General features: G+C 38.4%; 1 protein-coding gene across 1 annotated transcript in view; it reads left to right on the forward strand.

Annotated features, from left to right (window-relative positions):
* The first annotated feature begins 1,034 nt into the window (after positions 1-1,034).
* The window catches only part of GDA (guanine deaminase), a 57,816-nt gene continuing 45,099 nt past the window's right edge, over positions 1,035-13,751 (forward strand). Inside the window, exon 1 of the mRNA XM_032212838.1 lies at positions 1,035-1,334. Within this exon, the coding sequence (XP_032068729.1) occupies positions 1,212-1,334 (123 nt within the window). The 5' untranslated portion in view covers positions 1,035-1,211. The remainder of the gene's footprint in view (positions 1,335-13,751) is intronic.

The following is a 13,751-nucleotide window of genomic DNA, read 5'->3' on the forward strand; positions in this document are numbered from 1 at the left end:
ATTATTCTCACACATATATTCATGTTACCCAACAGAATCTTTTTAAAGATGAATCATTAATTAAGTCTTAATGTTGCATATCCCCCACCCCAACCAGTTGTTCTAATACTACCACTGACTGGAATGTAGTACGTGTCCAAACTATAAATTCCTGTTTGTATACTGTACATCTGGTACAACTTCCTAGATGACATTGTTTTCTGAAATATATTTTAGACTAACTATGTATCATTCAATTCTTTCTTTCATCTAATTTATCTTTTCATAATTTATTCCTTTCTAATTCCAAGTCACATCTTCTGGCCATCATTAAATGGGTCCACAAATATTAAACCTAATACCTTGGTTTTGATCAATTGAGGGCTTCTCACAATATTTTTAGTAAAGTGTGGATTAAATCAGGGATTTTCAAAGATTTCTCAGCCCTTGAAAACTATTTGCTAGAGTTAGGGTTTTTCAACCTTGCCAACTTTAAGATGTGTGGACTTCAACTGATCTATAACAGTGTTTTCCAATCTTGGCAACTTTAAGGTGTGGACCAACTCCCAAAATTCCTAGTGTGGCTGGCTAGGGAATTCTCGGATATAAAAATCTTAAAATTGCCAAGGTTCAGAAACGCTGCTCTAGAAATTGCCTTGCAAGCCAACGTGTCTTGTTAGACTTCATCAGCTCAGAAGTAAGATATAGCCTGCTAGCTACCCAGTCAGGATACTTTTATTAGATTATTACTAGGATTATTACTCTAATCAGAGTATTTTGTTTGGAATCTAATTTTGGCCATCAACCTTCTCTTCACCTTCTGGGCAAGGACGTGCTGCGGGCGGTTGCGCTTGCCCGCTTCCATCTCCTTTCCAGGATGAGTCTTGATTGTTTTGTATCAATTTCTCCCAGCCGGTCGCACTTTGGCTGCCCTCACGGCGGGCTGAGGAGAAGGCGACAGGAGGGCCAAAAGACCCCCCCCCCCCGGGATGGGGCTGAGGGAGTAACCCGAATTGGTTGTAATCACACCCCTAAAGAGGAGAGTCCTTAAATAGGGGAGGAGAGATGGTGACAGCGCTGTGGGCGCTGCTCCTGACACGCCGGGACCAACTGCTGGGAGCTCCCGCAATCGCAGCCTCCGTTCTCAACGGCGGGCTCCACCGTTCTCCTTTCCCCGCCTTTTTACACCCCCCGTCGGCCGCCTGCTCCCGTCCCGCCAAGAGGCGCGCGCCATGGACCCCCCGCGGGCCGCTCCGCTCGCGCACATTTTCAAAGGGACCTTCATCCACTCCACCTGCGCCTCGCCCATGGTCATCCTGCAAAGCCACCTGTTGGGTGTAGAGGAGAGCGGGAAGGTGAGCCTGGGAAAGGAGAAAAGGGCGGCGCGGGGGCTCCCGGCTCGCTGCCTTCTCTGGCACTGGGGGGATGCGCTCGGGGCGGTGAGGATGCGCTCGGGGCGGTGAGGGTTCCAGCGTGGAGCCGAGGGGCTACGAAGGAGGAAAGGTGGCACTTCGGCTGGGAACAGCGCTTGGGACGGAGGGAGAAGTTTGAGGACAGGGCTTTGGAAGCGATACTTTAACACCCTCCCCCCATCCCCGTTGGCATGAAAATCCCGGCGGTTGTAGAAACGCGAAGAAAAAGAAGGCGGAAGAGCGGGTGGTTGTCGTGATTCACATAACTTACGTAACACCTGAGAAGAAAGTGGGGGATGTGAAATTGGGTTTAATTCGATCCATTTTCCAAGCAGGGAGCTCGTTTTCGGGTTGCTCAGAATCCCTGCAAATGATCAGCCGAAACAGAACAGACATAGGAATGAGAAGATAGAGAGATTTTGTTGATAGAAAGCGGGTGGTCTCCCATAAGTGAAAATCTCTTCCCGTCTCTAAATGGCACTTTAGGAAGGTGCGCAAATTATGCCAACTATAAAGAGGACCTGATAGACTTAGAGATATGCATCCCAATACTCTGCCCTCCCCGCTTTGTTTGTTTGTTTGAAAGGGTCACAAGTGTTTTCAGTGCTGGCAATTAGCAAGCAGGGCAAGAAAATATGATAGAAATAAATAATAAATACTGCTGTTCTGTCATAACCACAGCTGATTCATTATTTGTCAATATAAAAGAGAAATTCTGTGGTTATGACTATATATAAAGAAAGACTTGTCATCTTTGGGTGTCTTTTTTAAATTGTGATTTTATATCCATGTAAATACTTAACAGGAATATATTCAGTCAAATTACAAAGTCATCTGCGCTCATTTCCTAGAAAACATCATGATGGGTGTGTATATGGTGAAGAATAAATTAATATGGGGAGTGTTGAGAACTTGCACCATTTGCACTGGAAAATAAAGAACTATAAAAATGTTGAGACGATAGAAAAATAAATGACTAGATATTTCAGGACAGTCCTCAGTGCTGATCTTCTTGTTCAGATTGCTCTAATCTAAGATATTACATTAACATCATGTTTAATATTACTTTATTGTATGAAAGCCTGAAGAAAGTGTTTCAGGTGCATTTTTTTCCACTATTTCACCTATTCTAATTTTTGGTTCTACTAGCAAAGTCAATATTTGTTTAACTATTAGCTAAGCAGTATCAAACAAAGCTTCCAAGCTTTGATACTGTAGCCATCTGGCTCTATATATCATTAGATGCCAACAACTCTAGTCTAATTAGATGCTCATTTAACAAGAAATGTAATTATATGTTCCACATTCATTGGTGGTATACAGTTAAAAGCTTAATGAAGCATATTATTGTGCAAGCTCATACTTTCAAATATGTGCATGCGTGTAGAGAACAGATGATTGCAGTGACTAATATATGAATGTGTTTGGCATAGCAACCACATCTACTTGGTGGCTCTTGATTTTGCAGACCATTTAACTCCTTCCACTTTTGTTGTAGTAACACGTATTTCCTTGGCTCTCTATCCTTTTTTGTACACTTGCAATAGTTACTTTATGACATGGCAGTTTTTCTCACTAAATAAGAGGCAGCCAATGCCTTTACATTACAGCATACAGCTTATATCAGTTAGGCTTTGATAAAGATGCCAAAGTCCCATTCAATAATGGTTTGGGTTGTGGCCCATTTTGAGAGAAATAGCAACAGGTATAAAGGACGAAATGGTGCCTTACCTGTCTGCAATGTTTTAGGCAACCATTTTGTCCTGTGATATTCCTTCCATCCCATAAGAGCCAACACTGATTCCAAATTTTGGCTCTGCCAATCTTGTGATGACCACAGAAGGAAAACTGGCAGGAAATTTTTGTACTCTTCATCTAGTAGCTGTTGTACTCTGTTAGTATACTTGAAACTTTTAGACCATTTTTCTTCTATGGAAGACAGAGCCAACAGAACATCTTAAACAACTTACTGCTTCCTCATACATATAGTACAAATTGTAAGAGACAAGTTGTAGCACCATCAGCTTTTGCTGATGGGAGAAGAGGAGCCATCTTTCTGTTAAGTTGTTGAGCTAGTTCTCTCACACTTATTTTTTATGTATAATTATAAATTATCCTTGCTTACTAAGCCATAGTTGAGAGGATTCAGTGGACTTTGGTCTTGGAACAATACTGGGACGAATGCCATGCAGCTATCAGTTCTGATGAAATAGTGATGAAAATTACATGGGAAAAGTGGTAATCTGATGATTATTATTATTTGCTTTATGTTTGATGGCTTATTATCTTCCACTCTCTTTTGAAAATTATCCTTTGACATATCTGATTGCTGCTAGAACAATGGAGACAAGGCTATGTGAAATGTATAAAAAGAATGAGATTATTGGTTCTAATAGAAGAGAATATACTGCATGTAGCTCAGAGTGTATACTAGGTACTACAAATGAACAGGGAGGAAATCCCATACTCATTTGCACTGATGATGTTACCTAGCTGGGTAACGAAATACCTGTAAACAAACAATCAAATTCAAAGACAACCAAGGACTCCACAGGGGAATGTTGGTTTTTGGAAAATTCCAGTGAGTCTAGTTATTGGAAGGAGACCACCAAATGCAGGCAGATGGGCGTCTCCGGTTCCATTCTTAGGCTATGAAAAATGCTCCTTTGGGAGCTGTGATTAAGCTCCACTCTTTTTATATAAACAGATTTGTATATTTTTAGGTTTTTTTAAAAACAAATTATGCAATTATTCTCAGAAACAACCTATTCTCAGAAACAATCTTAAGAGAGGTAAAGCCTAACACCCGAAAGAGGGAAAAATAAAAAGCTGGATTATTGAGTGATGGGACATGCTGGAATGCCATGGATTCAAATTCTGCCCAGAGTTTCATCAGCATCCCCAATTAAGGACAAAAATTAGATGATTTATTTTCCTCCTATTACTTGTAATGGTTGTAGATGTACTACTGGAAAGGAGGCATAGAAAGAATCAATAATTCATTCTGCCGTTTTTTTATGCTGTAATTTTTGTTTCTTCCTGAAGAGTTTTCTTAATTCTGGACATGCAGAAAGGTTCAAAATGGAAATGAGGCAGAAGATGAACTTGTCCCTGTCTCACCTGTCTCATTACATGTAGGCTTCTAGATTCAGAGAATAACAATTAGGTAATGTACAGTTAGACAATGTACAATTAGGCAATGCACAGGCTCATCACAGCTAGTGAAATAATGATTGCTTAAAGCAGCTAATAGCAATAGCTTTTAGGCTTAGAGCCAGAGGGGAAAATACCCACCTAATAGGGATGAGTGTCTGAAAAACTGGCATTCATTGTTTTATTTCATGGAGTTCACTGATGCTGTGGAAGAAATATTAAAACCTAAAAATAATATTTTGTTTTAGTATGCCTATGAAAATTCTTTGAAATGTAGAAGCACCTCATTTCAAATCACATCTTTTTGAAGGTTCATGCAGAAGTTGCTCCTGGCTGTCTCTATATATGTAAAGTGAAGTGGCTCCCTGTGCATCCACACACAGGCACCACAAGACAAACTGGGGGATGCTTCTGCAGTATGTGATGGTTCTTTTAATTCCTTTAATTCACTTAACATTTGGCATGTATTTAACCATAGCTGTATTTCCTCATGTCCTTATTGCTCAGAGTTCTTCATTAGAATACAAATGGCCATAAAAGAGAAAACACAAGAAACTTTATTCGGCAGTGTTATTAAAACACTGGATAATTAAATTTGACTTTTACAATCTCTGTTTTACTCTTTCTTCTCCTTTGAAACCCTAATGCTTAGCTACCGGTATGTAAAGGTAATCTTTGAATTATAACCATTCATTTAGTAACCATTCAGCAGCACTTGCTTATGACCACTCTTTGCACTTATGACGGTTGCAGTACCTTCATAGTCACATGACAAAAAAATGGGCACTCAGCAATCAGCATGTATTTATGATAGTTGCAGTGTCCTGGGGTCATGTGATTGCCATTTGTAACCTTTCCAACTGGCTTCTGACAAAGTCAAATGGGGAAAAACTGGATTCACTTAATGGCCGTGTGTTTTTTTGCTTAACAATCATGCAAAAAAGGTCATAAAATTGGGTGTGATTCACTGGGGGCATAAGTCAAGGACTACCTGTACTATACAGGAACACATTCATTTCCAGTGAACTGAATATTTGGCTGCCTTTTAACTTTTTGCAGATAAATAATCTGAAACAACTGTGGCAGGGTTCACACAGTGTTCCAAGATATTCTTAATGTTTTCTCAAATTGTGTTGATACATGGGTGGGTACATACACACAAACACACACACACACAGACACTAAACCAAGACAAACTGCACTTAGGATTTACTCTGTGTGTTGAACCTAACTTCTATGTATATTGATGGAATATCCTATTGAAGACTACTTGCCATGTGACATTTGGAAAAGTCTTGGAAGAGAAAGGAAGGCTTTTAATTTAAGACAACCAATAATTGGAATTGAATCAATACTATTACTATTTTTAATTGTAAGGCACTGATGTTGATATAATATCCTTCAATAGAACATATGATTTCGAATATATACAGTAGGTATAGTGAAATAAAGTCACATTAACTTCTTATGACCTTTTACACCTTTCTCTAGGTTCCTCCAACATGTCCTTTCCCTGCCCATCGTTTCTTCAGTCTAAGTAATAATTTAAAATTAGACTTTCATACTTCTGTCATTAGCCTAGTCTGAAAGTCTTAGTTCATAATTAACTTTGTTTCAGTTTATTTATCTTCATCTTACACAATGTTATAGTTCATTCAAGTTCAGCAATTTGGGGGCAATGCAGAGCAACTGGCTCTTGAACAGATGGCTGCTGTAGTAGCAGAGACATTATTTTATGATCTTGCACCAGACACGTTTTTCCACTGGAGCAAATTCACTATGATACATCAATGGATGAACATTTTAAAAATCAGATTATGTTATCAGATATTTATATATTGGTTTATGAAATAACCTTTGCTTTATCATCTGATTAATTTATACTTATCGAACACTGCTGACAAACAAAAGAAATAGAAGTTGCTTTTAAAAACTCTAGTCTTTGTGGGCCATATCCATTTGCTTTCTTCATAAAATGATATTTGCATAATAAATACATTATTGCACTATATGCTGTTCCGTAATAATATTATTACAAAAATGCTGTGCTATAAATATAGCATTGGCAGCTTGTCTTCCATGACAACAGTTCTGCTTTCAACAGTTACCATCTGGTGCTACTGTGTATGTTTATCTTTATTTCACTTTTTCCGGTTATGAAATTTGTATTTAATCAGAGCATTAATTTTTGTTTGCAGTTTACTTCAACATTTCTGCACTACAGGATTACTTTAATTTCTTATCAAAAGATCTGAATGTATGTGTAAGTTAAATAATTGCATGCTCATGTGGAATGATGCCATATTATTTGATTCATTGTCACTCATCTTACATATGTGACTCTGCATGGCTTACAATAAAATAAATAAAACTACATACATAAAATACAAAAAAAATAATGTAAATAACCTCCTTTAGGATACTTTATTTGACAGTGCTATTAAAAAGAATAGGAGATACAATCTATCATAGAAATGAAGATTTTACAGCACAAAAAAGATAATGAATCTGCCTCTTTTTCACCACCCAAACTATTTGCTAAGTTGAAAAAAATGTATCTAATGACTGGTCAAAAGTAATGAAACAAGAAGACATTTCCAGTGTTCTTTGCTATAGGAATTATTCCTGATTCTGCAACTAAAGCATTTGATGTCACTGAAAGGAATTTAGCTGGGTTCCACCACAAAACCGCGAAGCCCTTATCCGTGCCGACATAAGTGCAGAGGGCAAATCCGCGCCGTCCGAAGCGCTAAGGAAAAACGCGACCCTACCGCGATGACATAATCGCGGAGGGCAAATCCGCGCCTTCCGAAGCACTCAGCACCTAAACCTAACCCTAACCCTAACCCTAAACCTAACCCTAACCCTAAACCTAACCCTAAAGCAAACCCCTAAACCTAATCCTAACCCTTACCTTAATTTAAATCGGCTTTCTGCCGCCACGCTGTTTTAAAGCGCCCTTCTGTCGCCGCGCTGTTATCGCGGCGGTGATAACACGCGGTGATGTCATCGCGGCTTTAGCAACGCGGTTTTATCACCACTATTTTGACGAGCGCGGTTTTGTCGTGCCACGATTTAGCTGCAACTAATCTACAAAAATAAATTCTGAAGACTTAATATGAGATTATTACCTATATCTGCAAGCATTTGATGTCACTGCTGAACAGTTGAACTGTTTATTATTTTTATTATTTTTATTTTATTATTATGTGGTTAATCTTTGGTGAGATTGACAGCCTTTGGGGTTGATAGCCTAACAGTTTGAGTCCTAACCAAGGACCTAGGAACTGTTAAGGTAATGTCGGAGGATATAAGTTGTTCCAAGTAGGGTGTTTTTTTGTAGTCAGAATGTTCAAGTCAGGTAAATTTAGAATTTTCAAATAGCGAGGTAGCCCTTTAGGTATTGCTCCAAGGGCTCCAATTACAATTGGAACAACACATGATTTCTTTTTCCACAGTCACACAACCTCAATTTGCAAGTCTCAGTATTTTGTGATTTTTTTTCTTGGTGTTTATCTTCTATTATTATTAGAATTGTATCACAGCGGCCAGTTGTTTAGCTGGATTTGGCATTGATTATTAGTTGGGCCCCACTAGGCCTAGGACATCGTAGCGTATTTTCGTAATATGCGTACAGTTCCAAGCAGTGTGGCTTTTTGCATTTGACTGATGGTGATTTTGTCAATTTTTAACTGTTTTAAATGTAATTCCAGTGCTTTTGGAATAGCACCCAGTGTGCCAATTACCACTGGAATTACCACTGCTGGTTTGTGCCATAGGCGTTGAATTTCGATTTTTAAGTCCTGGTATTTTGCGATTTTTTCATGTTCCTTCTCGGCGACCCTGCTATCACCTGGTATTGCGATGTCTATGATTGTGACCTTATTTTTCTCAACCAGTGTGATGTCTGGTGTATTATGCGCCAGTATTTTGTCTGTTTGTATACGGAAATCCCACAAGATCTTGACCATCTGATTTTTGGTGACTTTTTCAGGCTGATGTTCCCACCAGTTTGTTGCTGTTTTAATATTATAATTTTTGCACAAATTCCAATGGATCATTTGCGCTACTGAATTGTGCCGCAATTTATAATCAGTCTGCGTGATTTTTTTTACAGCAGCTGAGTATGTGATCAACAGTTTCATCAGCTTCTTTGCAAAGTCTGCATTTGGCATCATCAGAGGATTTTTCGATTTTGGCCTTAATGGCATTTGTGAGGATAGCTTGTTCTTGCGCAGCCAGGATTAGTAACTCTGTTTCTTTCTTTAATGTACCTGTTGTTAACCATAACCAAGTTTGTTCACTGTCCACTTTATCTTTTATTTTTTCCAGAAATTGGCCATGCAGTGCTTTGTTCTGCCAACTCTCCATTCTTGATTTTTATCACATCTTTTCTGTATTCTTGTTTCGTCTGTTGGGCCTTCAGTAGATTTTTGCTCTTTACTTTGATTAATAGATGTTCTTGACTTTCTTTTAAATAATCAGTCAGTGCATGTTTTTCTTCTTCAACTGTTTGCTTCACTTGTAATAATCCTCTGCCACCTGATTTTCGGGGCAGATATAGTCTATCAGTATCACCACGTGGATGTAAACTGTAGTGCATTGTCATTAGTTTCCTGGTTTTTCGGTCCAAAAGGTCCAAATCAGCTTGTGTCCAGTTAACTATACCAGCTGTGTATCTTATAACTGGTATTGCCCAGGTATTTATGGCCTTGATTGTATTTCCACCATTCAATTTAGATTTCAAAATTTTCCTAACTCTGTTGGTGTACTCTCGCCTGACAATAGTTTTTACTTCTCCATGCTTGATGTTATCCAACTGCAGAATGCCTAAGTATTTGTAGGCTTCATTTTCTTTGCATTTAATTAATTGGCCATTGGGCATTTCAATTCCCTCACATGCAGTGATTTTGCCCCTTTTTATGGATACAGTGGCGCATTTTTCCATGCCAAACTGCATTGAAATATCGGTGCTGAATACTCGGACTGTGTTTGTCAATGATTGGATTTCTATTTCTGACTTTCCTTAGAGTTTCAAATCATCCATATATAGTAAATGCGAAATTTTTTCAGCTTCTTTGGCTGTTTGGTAGCCTAATTTCATTTTTTTAAGATTACTGATAGTGGGATCATTGCGATGATGAAGAGAAGAGGTGAAAGTGAATCACCCTGGAAAATTCCTCGCTTGATATTAACCATTCCGTAGATCTCATTCCCTACTGCCAACTCAGTTCTCCATTGTTTCATCGCCTTTTCAGTAAAGGATGTAATATTTTTGCTGACAACGCCAGTTGTTTCTAAGCATTTTATGATCCAACTATGTGGCAGTGAGTATTATTATTTACTTTATTCATTAAAAATGAAACTCAGCCAACTGAACATTCAAAAATACATTACAAATACCATTGACTGGTGCTAATAGTTGATACGGTTTGCTGCCAGTGTCCTAGATATGAACCAAATAACTTCTTAAAATATAAGATGTTCTGAGTAGCGCAGTTTTTTGCAGTTCTCCTGATTTTTTACACTTTAAAAAAACTTAAAACAGTGGCAGCAAGAAATTGCCAGGTGTGCTACCAGCTATATTGGATGCTGGGATAGCAGCTGGGATGATTGCTCCCTATTTCATTTGGCTGGTTCCTGTATTAATGACATACTTTTAACAGAACCAATGACAGGATAGAGCAGAAGCCCAGAGGAAAACATCTTTGGTGTTAGGCTTCTTCTATTATCAGACTTGACATCAACTGAAGGTACACATTACCACAGGGCTAAACAAGTGTCATGGCTGCAGTCTTAGAATGAAGTGACTGAAGTTAATGGATAAGACTTAAGTCACTGCATTCTCTGCAGTTTAAATCCACCATTGTTACTTCCTGCCTTTTCTATGGCTTACCAGGAACCTCTGGAGTATCTAGAGCAGTGTTTCTCAACCTTGGCAACTTGAAGATGTCTGGACTTCAACTCATCTTCAAGTTGCCAAGGTTGAGAAACACTGATCTAGAGGGATGGCTGCCTTGGGTTTGGCAGACAAGGGAGATCCTGGGCTCCTTCTTGCCCAACAGTTTCAAACTCTCCTCTCTCTATCTCCATATTTGAAAGCTCAACATCCTTGAGATTCAGAACAGTATGAATGCATGATACTCCATCTTCATTGCAGAAGGTTTTTTCCAGTTGGAATCAATGAGATCTATGCAGTTTCAGAACAAAATAAAATAAATGATATATTATTGTTAATTTTAATCAATTTTTTAAAATGTTATTGTTAATCTCAATTGGGTTTGTTTTTTGGATACTCTATTTAATTTTTTAAAAACTTTTGTAATATGTGTTTCTTTTAATGTTGTACGCCACCCTGAGTCCTTGGGAGAAGGGCGGCATATAAATCAATAAACCAAACCAAACCAAACCAGAAGAATTCTTTCCTTCTTCAAGCAACAAAGTATTATCTGTGAGACAATGGAAAATTCTGTACCTCCCCTCCATCATCACTCTGCCCAAGCGTCCTCTCTTTCTCATTCTACTAAATTACTTTCTGTCCCCACACCACTCAAAATCAGTTCATTGATCAGATAATTTGGGTTTAGGAGGTAGTACAGATTTAATCTCCTCCAATGGCCCAGATGTCCCATCCTGCAATGTGCATCCAGACTGCAGTCTAATTTCAAATCTTCCTTCCCATTTATCATTGGTAGATGTACTAGAAGCAGTAAAACAGTGTACAGGTGAATAATTTTTAAAATGTGACTGGAAGCTGCAAGTGCAAAGAAAATGGACTGATTTGTGCCAAGGTGGCGCAGTGGTTAAATGCAGCACTGCAGGCTACTGCTAGATCAGCAGGTCAGCGGTTCAAATCTCACCGGCTCAGGGTTGACTCAGCCTTCCATCCTTCCGAGGTGGGTAAAATGAGGACCCAGATTGTTGGGGGCAATATGCTGACTCTCTGTAAACCGCTTAGAGAGGCCTGAAAGGCCTATGAAGCGGTATATAAGTCTACTGCTATTGCTATTGCTATTGCCACAATGTGGAACGGCCCAACTGATCGGTCATCCAGCTTCTTAAATAATTGTATAGAAGGAAATGTTTGATAGACAATAAAATCCAACTTTTGACAACAGTGGAAGGTCTTCTTCATAATATTTTGTTGGAAGACCTGGCATGGCCCAGCAGTGGAATTTCTGAATTGTTTGAAACTCCTGAAGGAAATGGGAGGCTTCTCTGATGGCTAAAGACCAGAAGATGATTAGAAAAAAAGGAAATATGTTACTCATAAGTAACCTTAAAACATAACTTTTAATCATATTTTAAAAGAAACTTAGCAAGCATAAAAGAAATGGTTGGTCATCTTTCTGTAAGTCAACGCTTCCAACAAAAGTATAATTCATAGGTAACATTTATCTCTCTAGTTGTGGACAATAGGCTAAGGATAGCAGTTTTGCAGTAATTGAAATAGTATGAACCACAAGATGTAGATCAGGTTAAGAAATCAACACCACATTAAGGCTACAACTACAGTAATTTTATTAGGATTGGTTATAGTAATACATAATTCTTGCAAATGTGATTATGCTTTATCTCCTTTTCTAATATTTATTTTGAACTATGAGGGTATCCCTCAGAAATACTTACAGTGTACATACCTTCATTTTTTTTGGCTGAAGCAATGTTTCTCTTTTTATTGCTTTTGTAATAGCTCTTCCCTTTCCCTGTCAAGGCCAACGTTTTTACTATCTACAAATAGGCCCTGCCAAAATTATACCATGAACTGTTGGCTCCTATCACAAATCAGGTGGTTGGGCAAGCTGTTATTTCAAACAACTTATTGAATTAACAGATGGTCTCTTTAAGGTGCACATGAGAAGCCAAGGCAGGGGATAAAGTGAACAAAGTTAGAGAAGAGAACAACTGCTACCAAAATAGTATAGTATTTAGATTTTTGAGAAATGGTAGGTCAGTTATAAAGATCAAGGAAATTCTGTGTTGTGAGGTCTGTGATAGACAAATGTCATTATGTCATTAATCCAATCTAACCTGCATATACAATGTTTCTCCAGAACTATAATATTTAAGTAATTGAGTTGTTAATCTGTTGAATATCCTGTGGTTTTCAGTTGAATTAGGAAACAGATAGTAAACATTTGCTAAAATTTAATTGTAATAAAATAATTCAGTTTTAAAAAGCAATTCAATGATCAAGTACAGTGGAACCTCAGGTGCCGACCATAATTTGTTCTAGGACTTCATATGGCACCCAATTTGGTCATGATCAGAAGCAAGACTAACTGCGCATAAATGTGCACCAAAAAATGGTGTGGCAGGGGAAATCGCCACAACTATGTTTATTCAGCACCCAAGGATGTATTTGTGACGTGAGTGAAATATTTAGCAGATTTTTCAGTTGGGACCCAAATTGTTCATCGTCTGAGCCATTTGGGACCTGAGGTTGGTTTCAAACAGGGGTGGATTTCTGCCAGCGTTGCTGCCAGTTTAATTTGTGTACGCTGCGCATGCATACACATTTAACAATAAATTGAAAAAATTACTAAAAAACATGCCGGCAACAGCAATGGCGATCAGGGAACCGGTTTGGAGGCATGGCCAGCCTGGGTCGCTGCCAGTTCTGCGACCAAGGCCAAAATACCACTACTGGTTTGCCCGAACCAGTGCAAACTGGTAGCAATCCACTTATGATTTCAAATCATTAAATATTTTTTAAATTACAAACTGTTGAGACTGAAAAGTGCAGAGAAGAGCAACAAAGCAGTTTCTATATTAGTGTTAATTAGGTTAATTAATGCTGTTATATCTGGGTGGCAAAAATCTGGAAAACTCTAGATGACACTAAGACGATAAAAAACCTCATTGTTTTAAAAATAATTTATATTTTTGCAGCCCATATGTGATAGCCATAAGTAATATAAGCCATATCAGAAAACAAAATGCTTGTCAACTCTCTGTGTTGACATTCCATGCAGAGCGGTGGCGGAGCCGGTTCTCAGATATCAGTAGCTGGGTTGAAATGAATGAAGCTATTGGATAACACAATTTATGACAGGCTGAAGGGAGGACAGAAACATGGGCAAAGTTCAAATGCAGAAAAAGAGAGCAAAAAAGATGACTGCGAATAAGAAATGCCTAATGAAGAATGCCTAATGAAGCTGTTAATAAATCACTGCTTTTTGTATTACTTATTATGAAGCAGGCATC

Source organism: Thamnophis elegans, chromosome 3 (genome assembly GCF_009769535.1).
Source record: "Thamnophis elegans isolate rThaEle1 chromosome 3, rThaEle1.pri, whole genome shotgun sequence".
Lineage (NCBI taxonomy): Eukaryota > Metazoa > Chordata > Lepidosauria > Squamata > Colubridae > Thamnophis > Thamnophis elegans.